At 38.7% G+C, this 25,620-nt stretch overlaps 1 protein-coding gene across 1 annotated transcript in view; it reads right to left on the bottom strand.

Moving 5' to 3' along the window:
• The window catches only part of RB1 (RB transcriptional corepressor 1), a 72,510-nt gene extending 46,997 nt beyond the window's left edge, over positions 1-25,513 (bottom strand). The window contains exons 1-10 of the mRNA XM_039716606.1: positions 25,359-25,513; positions 15,412-15,524; positions 13,358-13,492; positions 12,427-12,465; positions 11,582-11,649; positions 9,966-10,076; positions 7,604-7,752; positions 6,792-6,869; positions 3,133-3,242; positions 2,135-2,212 (exon numbers count right to left, since the gene is read on the bottom strand). Coding sequence (XP_039572540.1) covers positions 2,135-2,212; positions 3,133-3,242; positions 6,792-6,869; positions 7,604-7,752; positions 9,966-10,076; positions 11,582-11,649; positions 12,427-12,465; positions 13,358-13,492; positions 15,412-15,524; positions 25,359-25,496 — 1,019 coding nt within the window. The 5' untranslated portion in view covers positions 25,497-25,513. The remainder of the gene's footprint in view (positions 1-2,134; positions 2,213-3,132; positions 3,243-6,791; positions 6,870-7,603; positions 7,753-9,965; positions 10,077-11,581; positions 11,650-12,426; positions 12,466-13,357; positions 13,493-15,411; positions 15,525-25,358) is intronic.
• Positions 25,514-25,620: the final 107 nt, after the last annotated feature.

Genomic DNA, 25,620 nt, shown 5'->3' with positions numbered 1-25,620 from the left:
TCCTGCTGGCACCATGGAAAAGAGAGCAGAGGCAGCCCTGAAGCTGGAATTGGGGTGGCACAGCTGGAAAACAGCCATGCAGCCAGAGCGGCCACTGCCCGGCAGAGAGCACATCACCATCCACCAGCCTGGGTGAGATACTAACTCTCTCAGTGCACAGGTGAAACCTGCAGGCATCAATCCTCTCTCAAGCGACAGAAAAAGGAAAGGGTGAAGACACGTAGAGAAAACAACATGGAGACACCAAGGTCAGTGAAGGAGTCAAATCCCAGATGGGAGGAGAATGAGAAGATGCCTACATCTTGGGCTGAAATTGTCTTGTAAGGCTATGGTGAAGATATAATTGATACATCAGACTTTTTTTTTCCTTGTAGCTCATGGAATGCATTGGGGGCATGTAGTGTTCTAACCACAGCCATGAGCACCCAAGCAAATGCTGAAGTAACTGTGCTCCAATTAGAAGCTTGAACCAAGAGAGATGAAAAAGATGAGAAACCTTGCCCCAGGACAGAAGAAAATCTCTGTTCCCGGAGATAAAAGAAGAGAACTTTTTGTTTCTATACTAGAACAGCTCAACCTTAAAATTGTTCCCCAACAAGCTGAAATGCCCCATGATGGTAGCCGTGGGGAGACTACCAAACTGTGGGAAGGACTTCAGAATTGCAGACTTTCCAGGCGGCCACTATTTGTGAAAATTAAAACTGCAAGAGAATTGTTTCTTGTGGAAAAATCTCCATGGCATGGCAACAGAGACTCCTCCCCTCAAGAGAAATGAAAAAAATAAGACTATTTTAGAGGTGGTAAATTGGCTGAAAGTTCTAGGTTTTGTCTCTTTACATTGTTAGTGGGAAAGGAAGGAAGAGTTGGGGAAAGGAGAAGTGTTCTGAAGGTTTATTCTGATTTCTTTTTTTTTCATTCTGTTAATAAAGTTTTCTGTATACCCTTTAGAGTTTTAAGCCTGCTTTGCTCTCTTCCTAATCCTTATCTCACAGCACAAAATAAATAAATAATTCTAATGGATGCACTGGCGTTTGGCTGGCCCACTAGAGTCTGTCGGTTTCAAATTTCTGTATCATTTAACCTCAATTTGGCTCATATAACCAGTCAAGTAAGTGGAAACCCAACAAAAATGCGTTCCATCATTGCAACATAATGCATTTTTCTTTAATCTACTTTTTTACAAAGTATCGGCAAAAATCACTTCTGCCACAACTCTCCTAATGATAAGGAAAAGCATAACAACACTGGAAAAACATAAAATGAAAACATACAACCCATTCTCATTATGTTAATAACTAATACTTACACCCTTTTTTATATACTAATTTTCACATAAATGACCAGATGCAAATCCACTGATAAAAATTACTACATTTTCTCCAGTTTCAGGGGGATTTAAAGCAGATTCTATCAATCTAGGTTCAGAAATATGACACTGTAAGGTAGCTCAAAGGAATAAGCATGGTGCTTTCAGCTTATACTAAACAGGGTACTTGATACAATATTTAATCAGGGAGAGATAAGGATACACTTTCCACTCTGAGCTGGTGATCAAACCTTTGCTGCCATCTACTGACACTTCTTTAGCTCAATGAAAAACAGTTTACAGCCCAAAATCATTACTGGTGAACAGGCCTACACATGAATTGCCTTAAACAGCAACAGTTTTGGAAAAATCAGAGCAAAGCCCAAGTGAGAATGGAAAGAATCTAAACATCACTAGAAGATGTTTAGAAGAACAAAGTTGGTTTAGCACCTTTCAAATTTTTAGCAATGCAGAAACTTCATACTCCTGGACTCTCCTAATGTCAAGAACTTTAATGAAGCATCTTTGCCATCTTTGTATCTACCATAAATAAAAAGTATCACTGATCAGACCTACAGTATAGTTTATGAGGTGCAGAAACTTCATACTCCTGGACTCTCCTAATGTCAAGAACTTTAAGGAAGCATCTTTGCATCTACCATAAATAAAAAGTATCAGTGATCAGACCTACAGTATAGTTTATGAGAAAAAAAAACCAACAAAACCAAGGCCACAGTTCCTTAAAAATTAAAAAAAGACTACTCTAAAGATGAATATTTGTAGCTATGATATTAAACAAAAGAAGACATTCAAGAGAAAAACCCATACCGAACAGGAGTCTGTGGAAGTATAACATTGATTTCCTCATCTGGATTGTTTTTTAGTGGTGTCCTTTCCAATTGTGAGCTACAGAAATGGAAAACAAACTTATCAAAGACTAACACAATTCAAAAGACATTGTTTTCTATAAAGACTTATTAACCTGAAGAGAAAAACATGTAACAGATTTTTAGACAATCTAGATGTCCAATTACTCCAGTTGTTTAAATTCCCAAGTAGATCTGCTTTGAGCAGGATGTTGGACCACACAACCTCCAAAGTTTCCTTCCAAGCTTTTTTTGTGTTCTAGAATTTTATTTACAAACAGCTTAATTTATAAGCAGAGATGGTATTAGTTGCATTTTAGTCCCATTTTAAATTAGTGTATTTTCATGGCATAGATAAATTCAGATTCACATGGTGAGCTCACATTAAATTATAGAGATGTTGAATTGTCAGCAACCACTAGCATATAAGCGTAGAACTGAAAAAAAAGAATTAAATCCAAATCATAGAATGGTGTGGGTTGGAAGGGACCTTAGAGGGCCATCTAGTTCCATCCACCTTCAATGATCAAGGACATCTTCAACTAAATGGGGGTCCTCAGAGCCCTGTCCAGCCTAACCTTCAATGTTCCCAGGATGGGCATTCACCACCTAAGCCATTCAGTGCCAGCTGGCTCAGAGCCATAACACTACCTCTGGCAAGCTAGCATGACATGCCTCCTCCTCATAATTCCTCATCTTTCCCTGGATGAAAAGGGCCTTGCACAGAGGAAGAGTCAGAGCAGAGCTTCCAAATCATTTTAGGCAGTCACAGTCATATGTTCCCTATTATTTAAGTGATGATGTAAAGCAGGGCTGGTGATGCCAGAAATACCTTAGCTGAACTACAAAGCTAACAGGTCAACAGGACAGGGAGATCTCCATTTATAACACAAGGGGGCAGAGAGCAACACAAGTTTGCACTGTCTGTTATGAAATGAAAGCAGTAAATGGAAATATTACCATGCAATGACATCAGGCTGCAGAGTCTCGTCGTGATTCAGAAATAGTCTCGCGTCTATATCTTTGTTCTTGAGATAGAGCTCGTCATACTGCTTCAAGATAACTTCAACCTCAAAAAGACAATGAAAAAACCCTGAATTTATTTTACAGGAACAAGTTTGACAATCTACTGAATAACATCAGTTATTCCTACCTCATGACTGCAATGGTGAAATGCTAAAAGAATGACTGAAACATACCCAGAGGAAAATTATTGTTTATAAGAGAAAACAATCCAAGATCATACAACTTTTTTTTGACAAAATGTAGGTCTTGACACTGTAAAAACAGCTAGATTAGAAAACAGACCTGCAAACCAAAGTAACATTTCCACATTTTTAAATCTTTTCTTCTAGAAAGAGGGGCGTCTCCAAGGGCAGGAAATGTAAAATGCTTGCTCTTAGAACAGCTGTTGGGCAATTGGCTCAGTCCCTGTCTTTGCTGGTTTGGACAACAAGGTCTAAACTCAAACCATTTGTTTCTCCTTGGTAGAAGATTCCTCATTTTATATTAATATATTTGTGCTGGAGTAGACATGCCTATTGCTACAAAAATATACTTATTCTATAGCCACACTGTATTTTTTTTACTAACTGTTAAAAGTTTCTTAATTCACTAAATCCCAGATTGATGACTTCCATTTGCATGGAGAAGTTTATTGGATTTTTCTGAATGTTTTTTTATTACTTATTTTTATTTTTACTTTGAGTGACTAACATTAACTGGAAGTCTGCAATTTTTTTTTATCTGGCCCTCCAAATCTGCTGCTGTGCTCATGCAGAAGTATGCAGCCACCTCAATTATCTGCTCCCCGAGTCCTTGAATTTAATAAATGATGCTGTGCTCTGGCAAACTCCTGCTCAAAAACAGGCAACAATGCATATGAACCCAAATTAGTCCCCTCTCAGTCTCAAGAGAGAGAAAGCTGCAAATACCTCCTACACAGCTTTGCTCCTTAACCTCTTCTTTACCCTTGCCAAATGGATTTGCTCAAAACTGATCTCACAATTAAAACTCTGAGATTAGGCCTATTAAACCAAAGACTAGATTTCAATTCTCATTGTCATTATTATTTTTTTAACTTAATTATATATTCATTTTTTGTTATCTTCTTAATGGCTTATGCATTCTTTTCATCTAAAATATTTCAGTATTTCATAAATTTCTAAATAAACCAGTAGCTCTTAGACAAGATGGGTGTACTAAGCTAACTTGGAAGAAACCTCCAGTCAAAAATAAGAGTTCTCTATCAATCTATTCATTAATGCATAATGCCTGACCAGTAAACATGTGGGAAAGACAAACAAAACACCAACATTAAGCCTCAAAAGCTTTTCTTGCTCTGGAAGGAACATCAAAATTTTTCAAAAGCTTGGTGTTTTCTTATAAAAGTCAATTTAAATGCACCATTTAAATTGACTTTTATAAAAGTCAATTACTAGCTATTGTACTGATGATCTCATCCATGATTTTTGGTTAGCTGATTACATGTATGAACCAATTACCTCTGAAATACAGCTCTAACTTTCTGCTCTGGCACTCAAGGGTAAGGAACAAAGATCATGTGACTCTTTTTTCTTCAAATGCATCCTTTTGTAAAAGTTTCACCAGCAAGTCGTATGCGAATAGTTTTGATACTGTGCTTAAATTGAGCAGCCTTGGATGAAAACCCTCTGATTTGAGAATAAACTGTATAATGACCTTTGTCTGGAAGTTCATATAGGGTTTCCCAACTATACATACACAAATAAATTTAAAAGTCTAAACAGGCTACTGATATCCTGGAATTAATTTAGGAAGAGATTAAGATCTTCAGTGAGTCCTGTACTTTGTTCCCCACCCAGCACACTATGACACTGAACAGAAGATACATTTGATTGAACCCTGCAGACTCATTGCTCTGATCAGCTTCAGAGCTGCTTATTTTCAGGTTACTACATCTATTGGTGACACACAGCTAAACTTATACTTTTAATAATGATGAAGTTACCTATTAAAATGCACTCTGGATGCAATTGCATAGCGGTAGAATCTGCTGCATCCAGGCAACAGCTGAGCAAGATGAAAGTAATTTTGCACAGACTCAACAGTCCAAACTCTGCCAAGTTGTGAAACTGAGACTAATCTGGATATCTTTCCAACAACACTACAATAACATGTCTCATTTATATTTAAATTAAGGTGTGTAATTTAAGACTTTAAGCATTTATAGAGTGACTTCAGAGACCTAGTATTGTAATTGTATTTTAGATGAATGGCCTTACCAAGGTCACAGATATGCAACTCTTACATTTTGTTTGGAGCAAAAGCTTTTTGCTTTGAGCATAGCCTCAGGAGATTAATTTATTAAATTCAAAAGTATAAGCTAAATATACTTTATGAGTACCGGAACCCCTGCTAGCCCACATTCCTAAAAAACAGTTTATTTTGCTACATGATTTTAGAAGAACCTATTGGAACTCCACCAATGGGTAAAGGGTATCTTAAGCAATTTGGCATGAAGTAAAACACAGCTGAACTGCCTGTACTGGGTTTGCATGGGAAGGTTTTGGTAACCGGGGAGGGGGCACAAGGGCAGCTTCTGCGAGAAGCTGCTGGCTGAACTGCCTGTACTGGGTTTGCATGGGAAGGTTTTGGTAACCAGGGGGGGACACAAGGGTGGCTTCTGTGAGAAGCTGCTAGAAGCTTTGCCCATGTCCACCAGAGCCAATCCTGATGGCTCCAGGACTGACCCTTTCTCTTGGTCAAGGCTGGGCCAATCAAGAATTACAGTAGTGCCTCTGTGATAACACATTTATGAAGGGAAAAAAGTTATTACACAGAAACAACTGCTGTCTGAGAAAAGAGGTGTGAAAGTACGTGAAAGGAGCAGTTCTGCAGACACCGAGGTCAGTGCAGAAGGAGGGCAGGAGGTGCTCCAGGTGCCAGAGCTGGGATTCCCCTGCAGCCCTGGGTGCAGTCCATGGTGAGGCAGGGTGTCCCTGCAGCCCAGGGAGGTCCATGGGGATTCAGAGATCCACCCACAGCCTGTGGAGGAGGTGGGGGCCTGAGAGAGGCTGTGACCCCGTGGGAGGCCCATGCTGGAGCTGGGTCCTGGCAGGGACTTACAGACCCATGGAGAGGGGGCCCACACTGGAGCAGGCTTCCTGGTAGGACTTGTGACCCTTGGGGGACCCACACTGGAGCAGTTTGTGAAGAACTGTTGCCTGAGGAATGGACTCATGTTGGAGAATTCATGGAGGATGTTCTCCTGTAGGAAGGACCCTCCACTGTGCAGTGGCAGGAACATGTGATAAACTGACTCCCAATCTCCTGGCACTGCTGATGGGGAGCAGGCTGAGCCTGGGAGGGAGGCAGGGGTGGGGGGAAGGTGTTTTTAACATTTCTTTTTCTTCTTATTATCCTGCTCGGATTTTGCTGGCAATAAATTCAACTAACATCCCTAAGCTGAATCTGTTTTGCCAGTGATGGTATCAGGTGAGCAACCTAAAGTCATGAACCTTTTGCTATATTTTCTTTCCCCATTCTGCTACAGAGAGGAGTAAAAAGATTGGCTTTGGTGAGTTCCTGGCACCCAGCCAGGGTCTGCCCACCACAATGTCTTAAATTCTTCCACTTACCTCTGGTAGTCCATTTGAAGCTACAATACCAGCAGAATTCAAGAAAGGAACGAAGCTTGTGAAATACACATTTTTGACCTTAAAAAAAAAAAGGAAAAAAATGTAACATTAGCAAGGTAGATAGTCAGCCATGCATACACTGCTTTTGCACCTTTAAATCAAGAAACAGAGTTCTGTACTGCACTGTAGTTTGTTTTCAATTAAGCAAAACTAAAATTTGCTATACATCCAAAACACAGTGCTATGTAAGCATGCAAATACAATCCTTTGCTGGAATACTAAGTGATTAAACTGGAAAAGAACTGCACTCTTCCCTGCCCTCTCACATTTCTGCTTCCATCATCCATTTGGATATTCAAAAATCAGTCCTTTTTACTCAGAAATAGATATAACAGCAGAGGGAAAGGTGAATGGGGTCTTTTAAGATTTTCCACTGAAGCAATGTGCTTTTTGCATACATTTTCTCATCATGGGATGCAGCTGTGAAACTCCATCAGAGCAGCCCTGCATCCATATGCTACATGCTGTGATCAGCCTGTAACTTCATATTGTATTCTTCACAAATCAGTTACCCTGGCAAAATTATCACCCATACCAAATGGCTTGTTTTGGCTGGTTTTTGTTTGTTTTTTTACACAACTGACTAGAGAAACTATAAAATGGTAAAATACCTTCATTACTGAAGGTAACTACTTGACAGAATAGTTAAGCTGGCACAAATAATGACACTAAAAAAAGACAATTTAAATAAATACATATTCCATATAGAGTCTAGCAGCAAGTTCTATCAGACTTTGAAGTGCAGGCATTACCTCATCTAAATTACAATCATGCTCTTTACAAAGGATTTCAATAATTTTTGTGTCAGTATCAAGCTGCTTTGCAGAACGTGAACTCCTGTTCTGACCTCTCCTTGGAGTGCGAGCGGAGCCATTTACAGTCACTGCAGACACAGAAGACTCTGGAAAGATATTCAGAACCATCACAAAGTTAGAGCCATCTTTAGAAAGAAGAAATTCAAGTTATTAAACCTAGAAGATTCTACTTCTTATATACTTTTTTCAGGTCTTCCCCTTAAATATATTTTCTTTTTCATCCATTCAGCTAGGAAAGAAACCTTCCTTACAGAAAATCTATACAAAAAGAAAGTTAATTTTAAAATTTCTGTATCAGTATTTGGACATTTTGTTTTTAAAAAGCTACTCTACACAGAATGCAACAGCACTTTCTGCAAGTAGCTTTAACTGAGAATCTGTTTTGCAAAGCTAGGAAAGCCTTATCTTTTCACAGATGAATATCTATTTTTTCTATTTTAAAGTATAAAACAAGAAGCTGAAGGGCAATAAATCAATGCAGGACTTAAGTGATGGTGGGAACCCAGAATATGGGCCTGGAGGGAATTCCTCCTTTCCCCAAATACCCCCAGATACTCAAGCAAAAACAAAAAAGTCCACCTAGAAGAAAGTATCAAAAAACCTTAAGACTGTGAGGTCAAAATATTTCATTTTGTTAAACTCAAAACAGATTATTTAAATATGTGAATTATATTAATAACATACATTAATATGATTAAATATTGTTGGTTTAAACCTGACACTGTAATCAGCATGCTGTTTTCACCTGTAACTTCATGTGCATTTGACAACTATTCTGAGAAACTCTGACAAACTACACTGCAGAGGTGGCTGCATCGTGATCCCCTCAGTGTTAGTCAGATCATAAAGCTTGGCATCATTGCTCACAACACGAAGCCTCTTGGTCACGAGGGTTTGAACAATACATTGTGTTATTTTCTCAAAGAATGCAGAGCTGTTTGACAGTTCATACACAGCTTCACATTAGAAACCCAGTGCTTTGCACTTAGGACAGTGACACCCATATCTGCAAATTAATCTCAAGTGGCAGAATTTTTTTTTCCAAGATCTCATGCACAGAACCAAACTGTTTCTAAAAATGAACTCCTATTCTGCATGGTTTCACTACGAAAAAATAAATCAGTGTGAACACAGAATTCAAAACCAAGTAGTTTCAATTCAGTGGTTTTTGAAAAGGATCTGCTTTATAACACCTGAAATAAGCAGCAGCATATATGTCTGTCCTGCCAGGAATGACAAATTTAAATTCAAAATACTACTGGAGAAAAGCAGGGATCTGCTTGTCCTTTGTCCATCCTTTATTCACATTAGAATAAGACCAAGGTTATTTTTTCTTACCTGCAACAAATAATCACTCACTATGTCAGATGAATGTCTCCAAAATACAGAATTTAAAGAATATAGTAGTGAATAACTTATTGTTGTATGACATTACAACCTAGGTAGATGTTTAGTTGCCAAGAAAGAAATAAAGCAAATATATTTAGGCTAAATATACTAGGGTTGCATCTTAACCCACCAGAGGTTTAACTAATTACTAAAAAACTGAGTCACATCCTGTGGCTTCAAATATTTCAGTATATTAATTCCATAGCTTGCTGAAGAAAATAGTAAATATTTATAAAAACTTTCAAAGATAGAATTCTATTTGAGTTAACTTTCTCTAACCTTGTAGTGAGGTTTTCCATGTTTTAGATTTAAAAACTTAATGGGTAAAAGCTTACTGCTGAATAGAAGTTGTTATAGTGAAGACCCATTATATTTTTACTTAAAATAGTGACACTTGCAACAGTAAACAGGATGTCATAAAAGCAAAGCTGTCTACATTTTGCCTCTACTCTTATTTTGAGCTGCTATCCAGTGTATATTTGTTTTAAATATCTGTATAGTCCAGTATCTTGCACATTTCTGCTGTTGTCATACTGTTAAACATCAATAAAGAGTCCAACACATCAATAAAGATACCACCACATTTTCCTTTTGTAACACAAGACAAACCTAAATAATAGCTCTCAGTTATAATCTACCCAGAACCTGAATTCTTTTACCAAATTAGACTGCTGTTTTAACAAGTCCCTAAACAACCAGTGTGGGGAAAGGACATAGCAAAAATTATATTAAATATACTACCACATTCAGGTAATTGAATTCAAGTTCACTATCATGTAAATTTAACTAAAACAAAAAATGCCTTTCAATAAGCTTAAGAAGTTTAATTATGTTAATTATGAATATTAGCATCATGGCTTATAGAAATATAATAAATTTATTTTCTACTTCAATGAAAAAAAATTCTTACTGTATGGTTCCTTGAGCATAGCAGGAGGTGACAGTTTGATAAAATAATCTAAGACACAGAGCAACAACTGGAAAGAAATCACCAGGTCATCTTCCACTTGCAACACTTTACCTGCAAATATTTAAAAGGGTAAAGAAAACCTTTTTGAGAATGGCTGACTTAATTCTAGAAGTAATTTTGCAAAACAAACATGTGGAAGTTCATATAGTAAAACACTACCACAAGAATTCAGGAAGCATCAAACAGGATGCCAGTTCTCTTTAAAGTCTATTGATTTTATAACTCATGGCACTTCAGTTCATGGCTTTAGAGATAGCACACACACAAACAAAATTACTGTGTACAAAATCCTGCCCTTAGTGCTCAGCCTGGATTTTTCTTTTTGCTGTAAAAGAATAATCTCTTACTTCCATGTAATTCCTCCCTGGTTTCTTTTTCTGTGGTTTCATGTAAGCTTTTTGAAAGCTGTTAAATATTCAGAAAACAGGAGCTGCTAGTATACAGTGAAGAGAAATTCAAAACATGCTATCACACTGTAGGCTCAGCCTGTCAAATTTTTATGAAATTACTTAAAAGTCACACAAGTAATGGCATGATGAGCACTTTGAGAGCTGTATTACACCAGTTTTTCCCAAATTATGACTCATATGCCAGAGAAGATCTACAGAGCCATCCCAAGATAGCCTGCATTGCCAAGCAAAATTCAGGAAGTCAGCAGTGGTTTTGAACAGGTACAGATCTACCTGTGCTCTACTTACACGTGCAATTTTTCTATTTATTTTCCATCAGAAGTAGCAAGCATAACCCAGGCTCTTCTGAAGCTCCAACTATTTTCTAGTAAATTTCAGCTTTCTTCGTTCTCAAGAAAAGGCAGGCTAAAAAACCTTTTGTGGGTTTTGCTTTATGCTTACACTTGGAGAATTCTAGTGACAAAGCTCCAAAAAAAACTCAGCTGATCCAAGTCTGATTTTGATATCAGAGATGCATAAACTTCACTGATAACACACACCTGCAGCAAGCAGCACTTGAGAGACATGATTCACTCCTCTTAGTAGGAGTACAATGAGACAGGAACTCCATGGACTACTATAAACACTTCATCACTCAACATTAACTCTAACTTACAACTTTTCAAAAAAGATTTGTAGCATTCAAAGGACATGCTTTCAGAAACTTACTATAATACCTTATAATTAAATTTGTTTTATTAAATATAATTTATAATATATATAAGCTTATTTTAGAGAATATGCCCATTTTTTAAGGTAATTATCCATTATTAAAATGCTGGCAGAATACAAAGCACCTCAGAGTAGACTTAAATCCAGAACAGCAAGCTTTAAAGAAAAAAAAAATTACAGACATTTTAGAAAGCTTAAGTATATGTTTATATACAGAAAGCGTATCAGTGAGAAGAACAGCCAAACTGTATATAAAGAAATATTATTGAGCAGTTACAAAAGCCAGGCCATCAAAAGGTTCTGGGTCTGTACAATACTTATCTGTACAATAATATCCTTAGTAATAAGGATACTAGTCTCATCCTGGACATGTAAAACAAACAAACTCGCTTCAAAAATATTCATCAAAATTACTGTGTTTAAACCAAAACTCACCTTTTGCCAGCAAAAAAGTAATCCAGTAATTTTTTAGGACTAATACAGAACTGAGTTCAGCAGAAATCCTGCAAGGAAATAAAAATACTTTGCAGTGATAGCTCTGTAAAAATTTAAACTACAATGCTTGAAAACATGCTTCTGTCCATGGAACTATTTAACAACATGCAACACTTCCCATGGAGTTAAATTTACTAAAAACCTCATCCCATTCCCTCTGCAGTTATGACTACACATTTGAAAAACTGAAGTCCCTGTAAAGCCATTCAAGAATCAGGAAATAGCTGTACCATCCTCAGAAAAGAAACTGAATGTAGACAATTCAGCTGCTCTGAGCTGTCTTCTCTTGTGTCTTTGACTAATGCCCTACTCCCCAGCCACAGCATGAACTCAAGCTTAGTGGAGAGCTCTTAAGGCATCTTTTGGTACACTCATTTGTTGCTGTGATTAGGAAGATCACTCTCCATCCCAATGTTTAGTTCCACCATGCCAAGACATACACCATTGGGTGGCAATACTTCATGGATGAGAGATAGATAAATAAAAATAGATATAAATACAATATGATACATATCTAATTATATATACATACACACTATGTATTTTTATAAGAATATACTTATATAATATACATAACGTGTATAGATCACATACATAGAGATGTATATACAATATATATATAATTTCTGCATCTCCCATCATCTCACTGAAATTCAAAGTCCACACTAAATCTGAAGTAAACACAGCATACTACAGCTCAGGCCAGTCCTGAAGGGTTAAAAGATAACACGTCATCATGTTTTACATCTTACTTGACAAACACAATTTAGGAAAATCAAACTTACTCACTACTAGGTTGTTCCAGATAAATAAGGCCACAAGTCCTAGAAAACCAAAATAAATTCTTATTTTTGAACATGCTTCTGCAAGCAAACTATGCAATATCTTTGTTTTGAATGCAGTTAAAAAAGAGACCAGATCACAAAACATTTTTCTAACTTAAAAAAAGCTGAGTCAACAGTTAACAACACCAACTATAGCCCTACCAAGCCTGAAATAATGTTGTTTGCAAATTTATGTCTAAGCTTAGCAAAACAATTTTAACTTGGTATAATAAAATTGCTTTCTTCCAGAAAGACAAGATTTGTACATACATTGTTACTCAGTCTCTTGCACAATACAGCAAAGTGTGCTAGAGCTGCACAAAACACACCATAAAGGGCATTTAAAAATCTTTAGTATTCCTTTAGTGTCACAGCAAACCTTGTGGTGTAATGTTCCTTCCCAATTATTCTAGGTACATACCATTTTAAGAAGAAAATTCAGTTTATGCAAAATCCAAACTAGGATATATATGCCTTCATTCTATAAGCTAACAAAGGGTAACCTACTACCCCTTTCAAAGATTATTTAAGAGATATTTCAGAATCTTTTGTGATTCGGAAAGCAAAATGTTAAGTAAAAAAACATATTTAGATAGTAAACCAATCCTCTTTATATCTGTAAAAAGTTTAAAGTGAGTAGTAATCACTTGTCATGCTAGTCTTACTACTGTTTGTACTGCAACAAGGGGGTTGTTTAACAGCGTTTTGATAGTTATGGAGTGAAATGTAAGAGGTGTTTATCTAATGCATGTAAATAGCTCAATTTCACTGTTCTGCAAATATTAGCCCATACAGTTTAAATGGGCTCCTATAACACACAGTTTGAAAAATTCAAATACTTAAATGTTGACAGACAAAGAAATCAATTTCAAAACGAAAAAGCATACACTACCTTTCAAACTTGTGGTATAGTGCAAATAATACATCGTATTTCTTTTTCAGCCTTGATACAGTGCTATCAACTTTAGTGCTTACAGTATCCATGTTAACATCCACCTCTTTCAGAAACTGAAAAAATGTGCATACACTGAAAAAAGGGGAAAAAAAAGACATATTACCATAACTTTTGAAAAACAAGTATTCTGAAACAGCTCTTTAAAAAGAGAGAAAATAAAAACACATCTCCATGAAAACCCATTTCTTACTTCACTAGACTCCAGCACGTTCTTACTACTATTACCAGTGACTGAACCCTTGCCTTGGGAAACATTACTTGTTTACCTTGAGCCCCACCTTTACATTTTCCAGACAAAAGGAATACTTTTCAGAGGTATCTCACAATACAGGCTCTACTAGAGAAGGAAAATTTTCTTGCCTAGTACAGATATTATCTCTGGAAGTCAGAATTTGCTAACTAGACAGACCTTTGTTCTTGTGCTGCTGGTAATACCACATATATCCACCACACACCTCTCATCTCTCCTGTTCTGCTTTAGAAACACTCCTACTACTCTAAGAACTTGAATTTTGGCTCCATCCATGCTAAAGAAAAATCTAGGTATGAAAACTGAGATGAATGTGTTGAATTACATAGAATTTCAAGTCCATCTTGAAATCTCCACCCTTTGGAAATATTATTACACAAGGGACAAAGTTCTCCCCACTCATCCATGTAATATTATGGGCACCAAGGAAGCACTTTGTTACATTCATTAGTAAAATGAGCAGATTGCTAAAAATTAAAGAGGAGGAAGCTATCAAATATTTTCAACTATTTCAACTGTATCAAATATATCTTGACCTTTCATCAGAATATAATATTCTGAGAGATTTTTTGATCATTGCCAGATTAAAGATACAAGACACAAAACCAGTCAGAAGCTCATTTAAGAATGCTTATGATGGAATAAAGGATCTTTCCAATATATCTGAAGGCTCTAGAGGATGACTAGTAGAAATCTCTGCCAGTTTGACCTTATAGATGAGAAAAAGCCCAGGGCTAACAAGCAATTGAGTATTGCATCACAATCAGCAGAGTAACAGCTTACTCTCTGAAACCCTAAGGGAAAAAAGTCTCCCACTTTTCAGCACAAGTTTGTCTGTGGAACTTGGGTGGAACACGCTGGACATTGCTGCACAAATGCAATTGGCTTTCACAAGGTTCCAAGGCAGTCAGCACTGAAGAGATTAAGTCAAAACATTGGACCTGACCCTGCTCTGGGAGATGATGCAAGGTAGAAGAGGGCATGGAGAAGTCTAACCATAACAGATGACTTCAAGGAAAGGATATTCTGGCCCAAGCCAGAGGTTATTGCCATGACTGAGCCTCCTGCCCTAGAGCATCAAGAAGCTCTGCTCCTGCACATGCTTTCCACACACCGCACAGAATTCTTTCCTTAGATGAATGTAACACAAGGTTGCTGTTCCCACCTAAATTTACCTTAAAAGCAGATACCATAATCTTAATTTCTGTATTATGAACTTAATTAATATACAATATAACAGTAACAAACCCCCAGCAAAAAGAGTATATGGAAGTACAAAGTTTAGCGTGGCATTAAAATGTTTGAAAAAGAGCAGCATGCTGGTAAACTGGAGATTAATGCTTCTTTTCCCCACTTCTTGATTTAGGCTAAGCCTAATGCTGGGGAAAAGGTTTTATGCAAAATCATCATAGAGGGAAAGAAAAAAAGAAATATTTTAAGTGCAATTTTCACCTACCTGAACCAATAAATACTTTACGGAGAGCAAGAACAACAATTAGATGAGTGATACAACCAAAACCAACCATAGATGAATCAAACAAGTATCACTGCTCCCTCAACTAAAATATGACAGCAAGACTTCTAGTTTACTAATATATTCATAATTTCCATAAGTTATGAATTGTAAAATGAACTAGTCTGATATGCACAAAGATTCTCTATGCCTTAAAAACATTCTCTTTATAAAAATGTTGACAAGTTAATTGCTGAAATCTAAATTCACACACTTAAACTCACTTACCTCATGTTTATACTTTTCAAAAGCTCAGTGAAAGTAAATGTCACTTCATCCAGATCAACTGCTACAATAAAGATACATACACCCCATGTTTCCTTTTTCTTTGTGTTGCAAGCCTTTTTGAAAAAAAGAGAGGAAAGGATTTTTATTAATCAACAGAAATGGGCAATGCATGGAAGGCAATAATTTGTCCAAACATGATTAGAAATGGTTAAACAAAATAGTCTCAAACAAACATTTGACTATGAAGCCAATTATTTTATAACAGAAAACCATTCCAGGTTTTACGGTACAGGTAAAAGGCTGAGCATTTCAACTCTTATTCCTACAGCACAGGATCAATTTTACCCATACAATTCAGTAAAGCTTTGAAATACAAGTTTTGGTTCCATGACACATTTTTGTGGAGCAGAAGTAATGATTTTTTTTTCCTAAATTACCATATTTGATCAGAACAAAAAGTTAAGGAATAAGAAGCCAAGCCATAAAAACACAAATGAAATCTTTACAATGACAGGCAACAAACACTCATAAATGAGTACAGCTGTGTCAACTACTCATCACTGTGGTTTGCTGAACCACAAACTCACCTCTGCTTAGTAAAGTGTGATAGTAACAAGCACTTCCAGCCATTTTCCTACCATATGTCTACCTTTAAGGTCTGCCTTCTGCTATTTAGAAGGTGCAAGTTATAACCAATCATCCTTCAAAAGAAGCCAACCCACAATGGCATCCATATGTTCCATATGGAACAGAACTCCTGATGATGGTTCACAAGCCACTCACTCAAAAGCAGACAGGCATCACTTAAGATTCCAATACCCTTCCACCAAATCAGCAACTCAGTGGAAAACCCCTGAAGAACAATGGCTTGTAGAATCATGGGAAAAAAAACCCTTAAGCAGGTATATCCCAAGTGTTGGAAACAAAGCTATCTTGAAGACAGAACTAGGCATGGGTGAAGGCCAAAACTGCAGAAACAGCAAATTTGTAAAATATTTTTTGGACATCCAGCATCCTTGTAAATAAAACTACAACACCACCCAGGCCCACAGCAAAGGAGCAGGATCTGAACACAACCTCCACAGCTCTAGATTGGATGTGACATCTGCTGGAGGACAGAGGGGAAATGGAGCACCAGGAGCAAGTGAATGGAAACACTGCATTCCTGCTCTTCTACACTGCTTAGCTTTAGCCCACTCCCTGACCTACTTTTTTATCCTTTCCCTGATCATGCCACCTAGCTGCCTCCTAGACAACACCAATGCGAGTTGCAGGGGCCTGTTCACTCTGGAAAATGTTCCCCAAAGGCAGTAGCAGTAAGACTGCACTTGACTTAGCTCATTCCATCTTATGTAGTCTTCCAAACCTGCTCCCAAATCCTCTGCACTGTCATCATCCACTCATGTCCCTGCTTATTCAGCAGTGTAACCATGACTAATAACCCACTGTGCCCATAAATGATACAATTTCACTAATACTGCCAACATTTTGTTTTGTTGACAGTTGTTCTGTGTCTTTCTTGGGAATGGTATTTATACATCAGGGAAGAGTGGCTGGGGGCTTTCTCCATAGAAGAAAAACTTTGACTGGCTTGTACAATTGTTAAGTTATAGAACAGGCTTCGATGTAAAACTAACCAGCCACCCTCAACAATGTGACAACTGACAATTATTTAACTCACTATTTTCTTCCTGCATTCTTATTTGAGTGTTTCTACAAATCATGACTCCTTGCACAAGAGAAAATTATTTTGAAATACACTATTAACAGACTGAAATGCATTTGTTGATACACAAATGGATATAAAAAATTATGAAGGTTAACGCTAGCTAGTGAACTACCAAGAGGGAAGACTACTCACACTGAGCATATCCCTACCCCTGGAGTCAGCTGACCTTGTTTATTAAATAAGTTGCTTTCACTCCATGCTGCAGACTCAGGCCATGATGTTGTCCTGTAAATACAGCATCTCGTAGGGCAGGAGGACTGAGTGCTACCAAGCAATGAAATTGTTCCTGGTTTGTTGCCTATCCAAACAAGCCTAGCTTTCCTGGGCAGCCTAGCTCAACTCGGGCAGGATGAGTGCTAGAAGGCCACGGCAATGCTTTATTTGATAGGAGCGAGGTCTGGTTTTGGAAGAACGACCTTTAAACTCCTTGTCCAGCATGGCTGGGGGTAACAACTCATTTGTTTCTACCATTAAACAAGAAAGCAGTCTCAGAGGCAGCCTAGCAATCCATGAGATTCAAACCATTACAGATGAGCAAACTCCAGTATCAGGACTACTCCCACACCCATTGCTGAAGGTACAGGATGCTTTGGACAACTTCTCAACACAAGATATTGGATGACTGCTGGCCTAACAAGAAAAATTATACACAATCCAAGATAAATAGATTATGGATTGGGGTTTTTTTCCTAGTAGCAAAGAAAAGGTGAGCAGCACCTGAGCATGCCTGCCTTATAACATAGTTGAGACAGGAAGGAGAGGAAAATATGAAAAAATACCAGACTGAGACTATCCCACCAGCTGCTCCTGGTTAAAACAAAAAAAGACATAGGTGAACTGCAGCTTTCTCAGAAAATAAGGCATCTGCCATAGCCGTGCATGAAAATGCCTGTGATTTTAATCCATAAGTATTGTTGTGGTTTAACCCCAGCTAGCAACTAAGTACCACAAGCTGCTTGCTCACTTCTCATCCCCACAGTGGCAAGGAGTGTCAGAAACCAACCCTCACAGCTTGAGAAAAGAACAGTTTAATAACTGGAACAAAAGAAAATGCAACAATAATAACAACAATACTAATAATAATTGCAATGGAAAGGAAAGACAGAGAGAGGCATAAAACCCAACAGAAACAAGTGATGCTCAATACATTTGCTCAGCACACACTGACCAACGCCCAGATCATCCCTGAGAAGCAATCAGCAACTCCCAGCAAAACTCCAGCAATTCATAAAATGAGCATGACATTCTATGGTATGGAATACCCCTTTCAGACCAGTTCAGAACACCTGTCCTGGCCATGCTTCCTCCAGATCTTTGTGTGCATGCCCACTGGCAGAGCATGGGAACCTGAAAAGTCCTTGACTTAGGGCAAGTACTACTTAGCAAGAACTGAACCATCAGCATTGTCAACATTCTCATGCTAAATCCAAAACACAGCACTATACCACCTACTGGGAACAAAATCAGCTTTATTCCAGCTGAAACCAGAACTAATATAAACATCCTGGGGCAGGGGAAGGGAAGAAGAGGTAAGGAGATGTCTTCCTGGCAAGTCACACTCATAAGAACTCTCCTCTTCACACCCCTTCCCTCCCTAAGTTCACTTCTTTCCCGAGTTAAAGTTGACTGCTGAACAAAAAATACAGCAGCATCACTTCTTCCAACTATTTTGCTTTGTTTACAGCCAAAGCAGATGATTCATCTCAAAGGGACTTGAACGCATGGGAATGCAATGAAGACAAATTCATAGCCAGAAATTAATTTCTCTGAGGGTTTTCTTCTTCACCAGTCTGACTCAAGATCTTTGTTGATACAACATCACTACATAAAATGGGCAGGACAACAGCTCAACATCTGCCCTTGGCTGTCCTTCAGTTTCAGTAAGATGACTTGTGGTGATCTTAATTCAACTCATCATGAGGCAAAGCCTACCCACCAATCACTAGCCCTAAGATTATTTAACACCTAGTAGTCTACATAGATGTCTTTCTCTTTTAACCATTTTTTATTTAGGATTCCAAGGAACCTATATTATAACTTTGGGCAATGTGGGTCAGTTCTGTTGAATCAATATAGTTTTCTGTAGGAAAAGATCTAAAACTCTTACAAAATCTTTCAAAATATTTCTCATTCTGGATTTACCACTACTTTTATTCGATCTGATTTTTACCAGATGACTAGTTTATTTAAATCTAGAGAAAACAACCTGGGAGAAATCATTGGCTTAAAATGTTCATCCAACACTTAATTACTGTAAAATTGGATTCTTGCCTCTCTTCTTTCCAGATGTAGCTGAAAGGTGTTAAAGGCACTAAGAGGAATAACTTCTGTTCTCTGCCTCCAGAGGTTCTCCAGTTCTAAACCAGTCTTGAGGAGGAAATGGTCACAGGAAGTCTCAGCTCTAGTGTGCAGTTAGAGATGTTTACTCTTCTGCCAACACCGATAACAATTTTGATGACAGTCTACAGAAGTGACCCAGGAACAGAAACTTCAAATGATGTTGTGTAAAAGAAGGTCAAGGGAAATGTACATGAGAAACATGCAAACATAGATGGACACTTGAATCAAATGGGATATAGGATGTCTCACTGCAAATATCAAGCACCTGATTTGTGAAGAGGAAGATATGCACTTTGGTTTCCTAACACAAACCCTCCGTTACTATGTTCCAGTCAATATAGAGAACTGGCTTGATGGTACAAGAACACAGACATTTGTTAGAGATAGTCCAAAGGAGGTTACAGAGATGATCAGAGGGCTGAAGAGAATGGGGGTTGTTCAGCCTGGAGAAGAGGCTTCAGGGAGATCTTACAACATGTTCCAGTACCTCAAGGGAGCTATAAGAGAGCTGGAGAGAGACTTTTTACAAAGACATGTAGTGATAGGACAAGGGGAATGGCTTCAAACTGAAAGAGAGCAGATGCAGATCAGAATTCAGAACAAATTCTTTACTGAGAGTGTGGTGAGACACCAGGACAGGCTGACCAGAGCAGCTGTGGATGTCCCATCCCTGGAAGTGCTCAAGGCCAAGCTGAACAATCAACCTGGGCCCTGAGCAATCTGGTCTAGTGGAAGTTGTCCCTGCCCATGGCAGGGGGCTTGGAATGAGATGACCTTTAAAGGTTCCTCCCAACCCAAACCATTCTGACTTTACATGTTTATGATTACTATGGGTGGAAGATGACTGGAGAGTAGACTCAAGAAGCTCTCACAATAGAAAACTGCTCAGAATAAAAACCTGCAGAAAAATATTCCAGGGAAAAAAAACAATCTGTGACCATTATAAGCCCTGTCTACATATAAGAAGTTCTGTGTAAAGACAGATCCTTCATTTTTCAGCAATACCAGTTTTAAATTTTCTATTGAACGTTGTCTGGGATCGAAGATTATTATTAGTTCACGACAGAGGAGATCAAATTCAAATATAATACTAGCTGAAAATAATGAAGTCAATGGAAAGTATTGAACTAGTAAAAATAGTTCACTGATATGCAAAGGTCCCATTACACTTTTACAAGACTGGAGAGGCCATCAATCTCTCCCCAGGATAGGCAGAAGATGAGTAAAAAAAGAAACTCTATAAGTTGTCTGAGCTTTTAAAGTACAAGGGCACATGGACTTTAAAAGTGCAGTGCATCTGCTGCTAAGATACTGAATATCATCACCAAGAGGCCATGGAGATGATTTGTTTGTTTTGGGACTTTCAGTAGCTCTTCTTTTTTTTTTAATAACAGAGGATCCTAAAATATCTGTAACTTTGCTCATCCATCCAAAGCGTCAATGGATTCAGGTTCAGTTCAGCTGCAGTTCTATAAATTAGAGGCAAAGTCTAGACAGAAACTACTTTATTAGCTCATATGTATTTCATGCTTTTGCCAAAAGCAAGAGGCCTCTCTGTCATTTAACATGAGGATGAGGTGGTTTTACCAATTAAAATGTTCTATTTTTAATAAGAAACCACAATCAAAAGGAATTTATTCAATCTAAATGTGAAATTCTATGGACTGGGGACACTTGGCCTGCTGAACATGAATTCTTTGGTCTATGCAGACCAACCTTCCATTTTAAGTAGTCTTTATTTCATTCCTTAACTTAAGCTACAGTTTACCTTGTACGTTTTCTTCACTAAGAAAGCAGTTCAACTCCTGCACAAATCAAGTGCTCTGCAGCATCTGCATACCAGTGTAAGTCACCAGTTGGGGAGAATTTCAGGATGTAAGAAAAGTAATTAGACAAGAAAAAATGCCTGGAACATCTTCATATGCTAGAGACTTTCTGAAGGAAAAGAAAAGGCAGCAATAATACATCTCTCATGGGGTACAGAATTTTACACCACTGGTTTGAATTATAATAGAAACAAATTAGTACAGTACTTGGGGGGAAAAATAAATGGGCAAATAAAGCTAAACTAGGAAAACCTAGCTATGCAGACTGCAGATCTTTCACCACAACAATTTCTTAATAGTGGGTTAGACAAATACTTGATAAAAATGGCTCAGGAATTCCTGACTCTGAACAGCTGAGCTGCAGCAGGAGAACAGTGAGCCACATTTCCCAAACAGTGCTATGAACAGCCAACATAAAAAATGGATCTCTTACCCACACACCACATATTATAGCCAACTAAGCCAATGAGCTGGAAGCATACCAGCCCCTATGCCTTAAGGCCCTTGGCAGACTCCGAATTCTATCAATTTCTTAAACCACTTCAATTTTCTTTGGAAAAGTTTGGTTCGAATTTAATCACCAAATGATCTGTTCCTCACATGGGTTCTTTCCAATCTATTCAGCAACAGTTTGCTCAAGCTTTTCTTTCCTGCTTACAACACGCCATATTCTACTTCAGATTCTCATTTTGTTGTTCTCTACCAAAACAAACAGTGGCAGAACATAACATACGCCCTGAGCTTCTTCACAGCAGTGTTAGTGTGGCTTCCTGGACTACTTCTCATTTCCCTTACACCAGCAATCACACGCTGCTCACCAAGGTACATTAGTAATTCCACTAAATCTATTCATTCCACCTAGAATTTACAAGCACTATTAATTCATAATACAGATTTCAGGAGAGTTACAAAAAATTAAGAGTACAAGAGAAGCAAGGATCAAGAGCCAATGTTAAGCCAACAACAATTAGTGTGTAAAAGTTGTGAAACAAAAACTGTAAAATCTATAAAAGATGCTGTTCATCTAGGTGGCTTGGTTTGATAAAGAAAAGAAATGATAGAGAGAAAAAATATTTGTATGACCCAATGAAAAGCTCTTGTTTAGATAAACACTTCCATGTTCACAATAAGCTTGTATGGGAGTTGACCATATATCAAAAGAATTTAAAAAGAAACATCTTTCTGATTACACATGAGACACCTTCCTTCAGCCCACACACCAAGAGTGCTGATTCAGCATTTGGGGTTCTAAGAGATTTTGAGTTACCATTTTATTGTAGAAGAATGTAATTAAACTTGGCTTTCACAGAGGAAAGTTTTAATGTTCTCCAACTATGAAGGAAAGCACCACCATATTTAACAGAGAGCTGTGGTGCTTTTGAACAATCCCCCTTTGCTGACCTGGTTTTCACAACTACAAGTCAGCCACATTTTCCAGAAAAGTTGTGTTTCCATCCCTCTCTCTTGTCACCTTCCTCCTCCTCCACAACTCTCAAAGAGGTTCAGCTGTTTCAAGGACTCACAGCCCAGCTGCAACAGGGTGCATCTGTATATCCTTGACTTGCATGCTGTGGAAACAGATAACTGGAGAGCACTGGAAGGAAAGCTACAGAGCACAGAAAGCAAGTGCAAGATAAGAAAGCTGAAATTTCAAAGTATCATCACTAGTAGCTCAAATGCTCAAAAGAAAAAATATCAGAGTGGAAAGGTGTGACATCCTGAAGGAAAAAAAGCAGTGTCTCCATTGGGCATTGGCATTCATTCCAGGAAGCAGCAGATAACATGTCCTCTCCTCCTGGATGATGCCTGCCTGGCCAGTAAAATGTCTCACTGAAGCACAGGCACATTTAGGCTGGTAGGTCACTACATTCTAGCAATTTTTTGTGTATATGCCTGCCAAAAATAATTGCTTTATGCTTTTAAGCCACATGTTTGCAGAGTCTCTGCACATGCAACGTAAGTGACTCAAAAAGGACAGTACTACATGATGTTTTCATTTCAAGTCACTAAATATTCACTGAGCAAGGATACAGCAGATGTTCTGACTGCATCCAAACCCACATCTGCACCCCGAGTATCTGCCAGTTACCCAGTACCTAAGTCTGGGCCACGCTGCTTCCTAGTTACCACTACAAGTGCTCCTCTCATCCTCAGAGATTTGGCAGGCACAATTGTAGTATCAACCACAATAAAACAAGACCAGTGAGCCAAGAAAGGCAGGGTTTCAGGTATTCGTACTTTGTAAATGGCTTGAGAGGGGGATTCTTAGATGCCACCTCTATTTCCATAAGCAGCCTTATGATTTAAGCTTCCTCAAGTCAAACCAACAACACCGTAAACAGAAAGTGTTCTGGTAAGTATTTGTCTCAACTGGTGGCCTGATGTTTAACTCTTTGCTTGAGAACAGAAAGCTGCTACACAGCTTCTGCTCCAGTTCAGAATTGAACAGGTTACCAGTGAACCTCACTGATTAAAACACATGCAGCTGGTGCTGGCAGGACAAACCCTGGGACAGCCCCTCCAACATAATACCTTTACAAGAGAGAAGAAAAGAGCAGCCTCCTCCTGAATCCCTGCAACTTGAACTAGAGAGTCATCCAGAGAAGCCAGGCTCACCATAGCAGCTTGACTTGGGAAAAGAAGCAGCTATTAGCCAGGCTGTTTATTTGCTTGACTTCAGTCAGATGAAGCTTGCTCTCAGCTAGAAGTAGCAACTCCAGCGCCTTGCAGATCCCCATGGAAGCAGATAGATCTCTAAATTTGAGGGAAAGGACTTGGACTGAAATAGAATGTAGGTATTTTTCCCCTGTATATTGAAAGGCTCTCAACAATCAATTTTAATTGCAAGACAACAGATATTAGTTATATATCATAATGAAGGTCTGGTTCTGAATAGGTAAAGGAAGCAATCTTCAGATGCTGAAAGGTTTCAAACACCATGTATCTTATCTGGCCACAGCTAGGTAATGATCAGTGAAAACAAAACTCTACTTGTAAATGAAATTTGCAGGATTATACTGCAACCTGCCTTGTTTTTTTTCAGTCAAGAGAACTGAATACTCCTGTTTTCATTCTTATAGGGGAACTCAACTATGCTTTTAGGTAAATGCTTCCCATGAACATCCATGACCAGAAATTGTTACTGAAAGAGCTGTGCACAGTCTCTCTTCCACGCTATTATTACTTTGTGATGTGAATGCATCAAGACCTGGTATATCCACACTGCAGTTTGAAAAACACAGATTACAAACTATTAGTAGTGACAGCATAGCTGTGACAAGTCAGCTCAAGTTGCAGAAGGGTAAGCATTAGTCAGAATGTGTACATCAATGCAAGTGCCCACAGTGACAATAATACCCCAGCTGGGTATTATCAAACTGCATCAGGACTCCACAACAAAGCTTCTGCCATGATTTAGCTGTATTATAGCTGTTCTCTGAGCCAGCTTGTTGACACAGCAGTCATACTGAGGAGAAGGAAAAACAAAAATCAAGAAAGGCCCTAACACTTTATTAATCTGTTCGCACATGCCCAATGACTAACTTTGAACGGAAATGCCTCAATGATAAGCACAGGTTAACATTATGCAACAAAAAAGGAAACATTCCTGTTTCTGCAACAGTCATCTCCATACCCCTTCTGCAGCCTCATAAAGTATGCAGAGGGGAAAAAATACACAGAAACACACAGTAAGACTACCTGTATAAAGCTGACTAAGACATATTTGAAATAACTTGCAGTTAGAAGAATTAGTTGATCGCATGGGGCTGTTTTCTACTGTCACTTGTTAGTAACCTAAAAGGACTCCTGAGCACGTACCTTTATCACAAAATAGTAACAAAAAAGGGCAATCTATAGAAGCTAGTTTAGACGTGAACAACATGGCAACGTCCCACTTCAGTCTACCTTCGCTTGGAAAAAGCTAAGTCACAGTACATGGGCTTTGCCCGTGGGACCCTCGGCGGCGGCAGCAGCGGAGTTACGGCTCCGACCCGAGCCGGGCTCAGCACAGACTGTGCTGCCGAGCGATGCTGCCAGCAGCAGCCACTCACCAGAGCTCCATCCGCTGCCGACAGGCTCTCGTACGTCTTCCACGCTTTCTCCCTCACGCTCTCCGACACCTTCAGCGCATCACAGAGCACGACGAAGTCCGCTTCGCCCACCTCGACCCTAGGAAAAGCATCGCACATCGCCAGCGGGGACACGGCACCGCGGGGCGACCACGGAACCCACACCAGGCGCTGCCGGAGCCGCCCGGGCTGACACCGCCCCACACCGGGGAGCCCCGGGGCGGCCCGCCCGCCCCCAGCCCGC

The sequence above is a fragment of the Passer montanus genome, unplaced genomic scaffold (genome assembly GCF_014805655.1).
Source record: "Passer montanus isolate IOZ18808 unplaced genomic scaffold, ASM1480565v1 scaffold36, whole genome shotgun sequence".
Lineage (NCBI taxonomy): Eukaryota > Metazoa > Chordata > Aves > Passeriformes > Passeridae > Passer > Passer montanus.
This window is presented reverse-complemented; position numbering and strand designations above follow the sequence as displayed.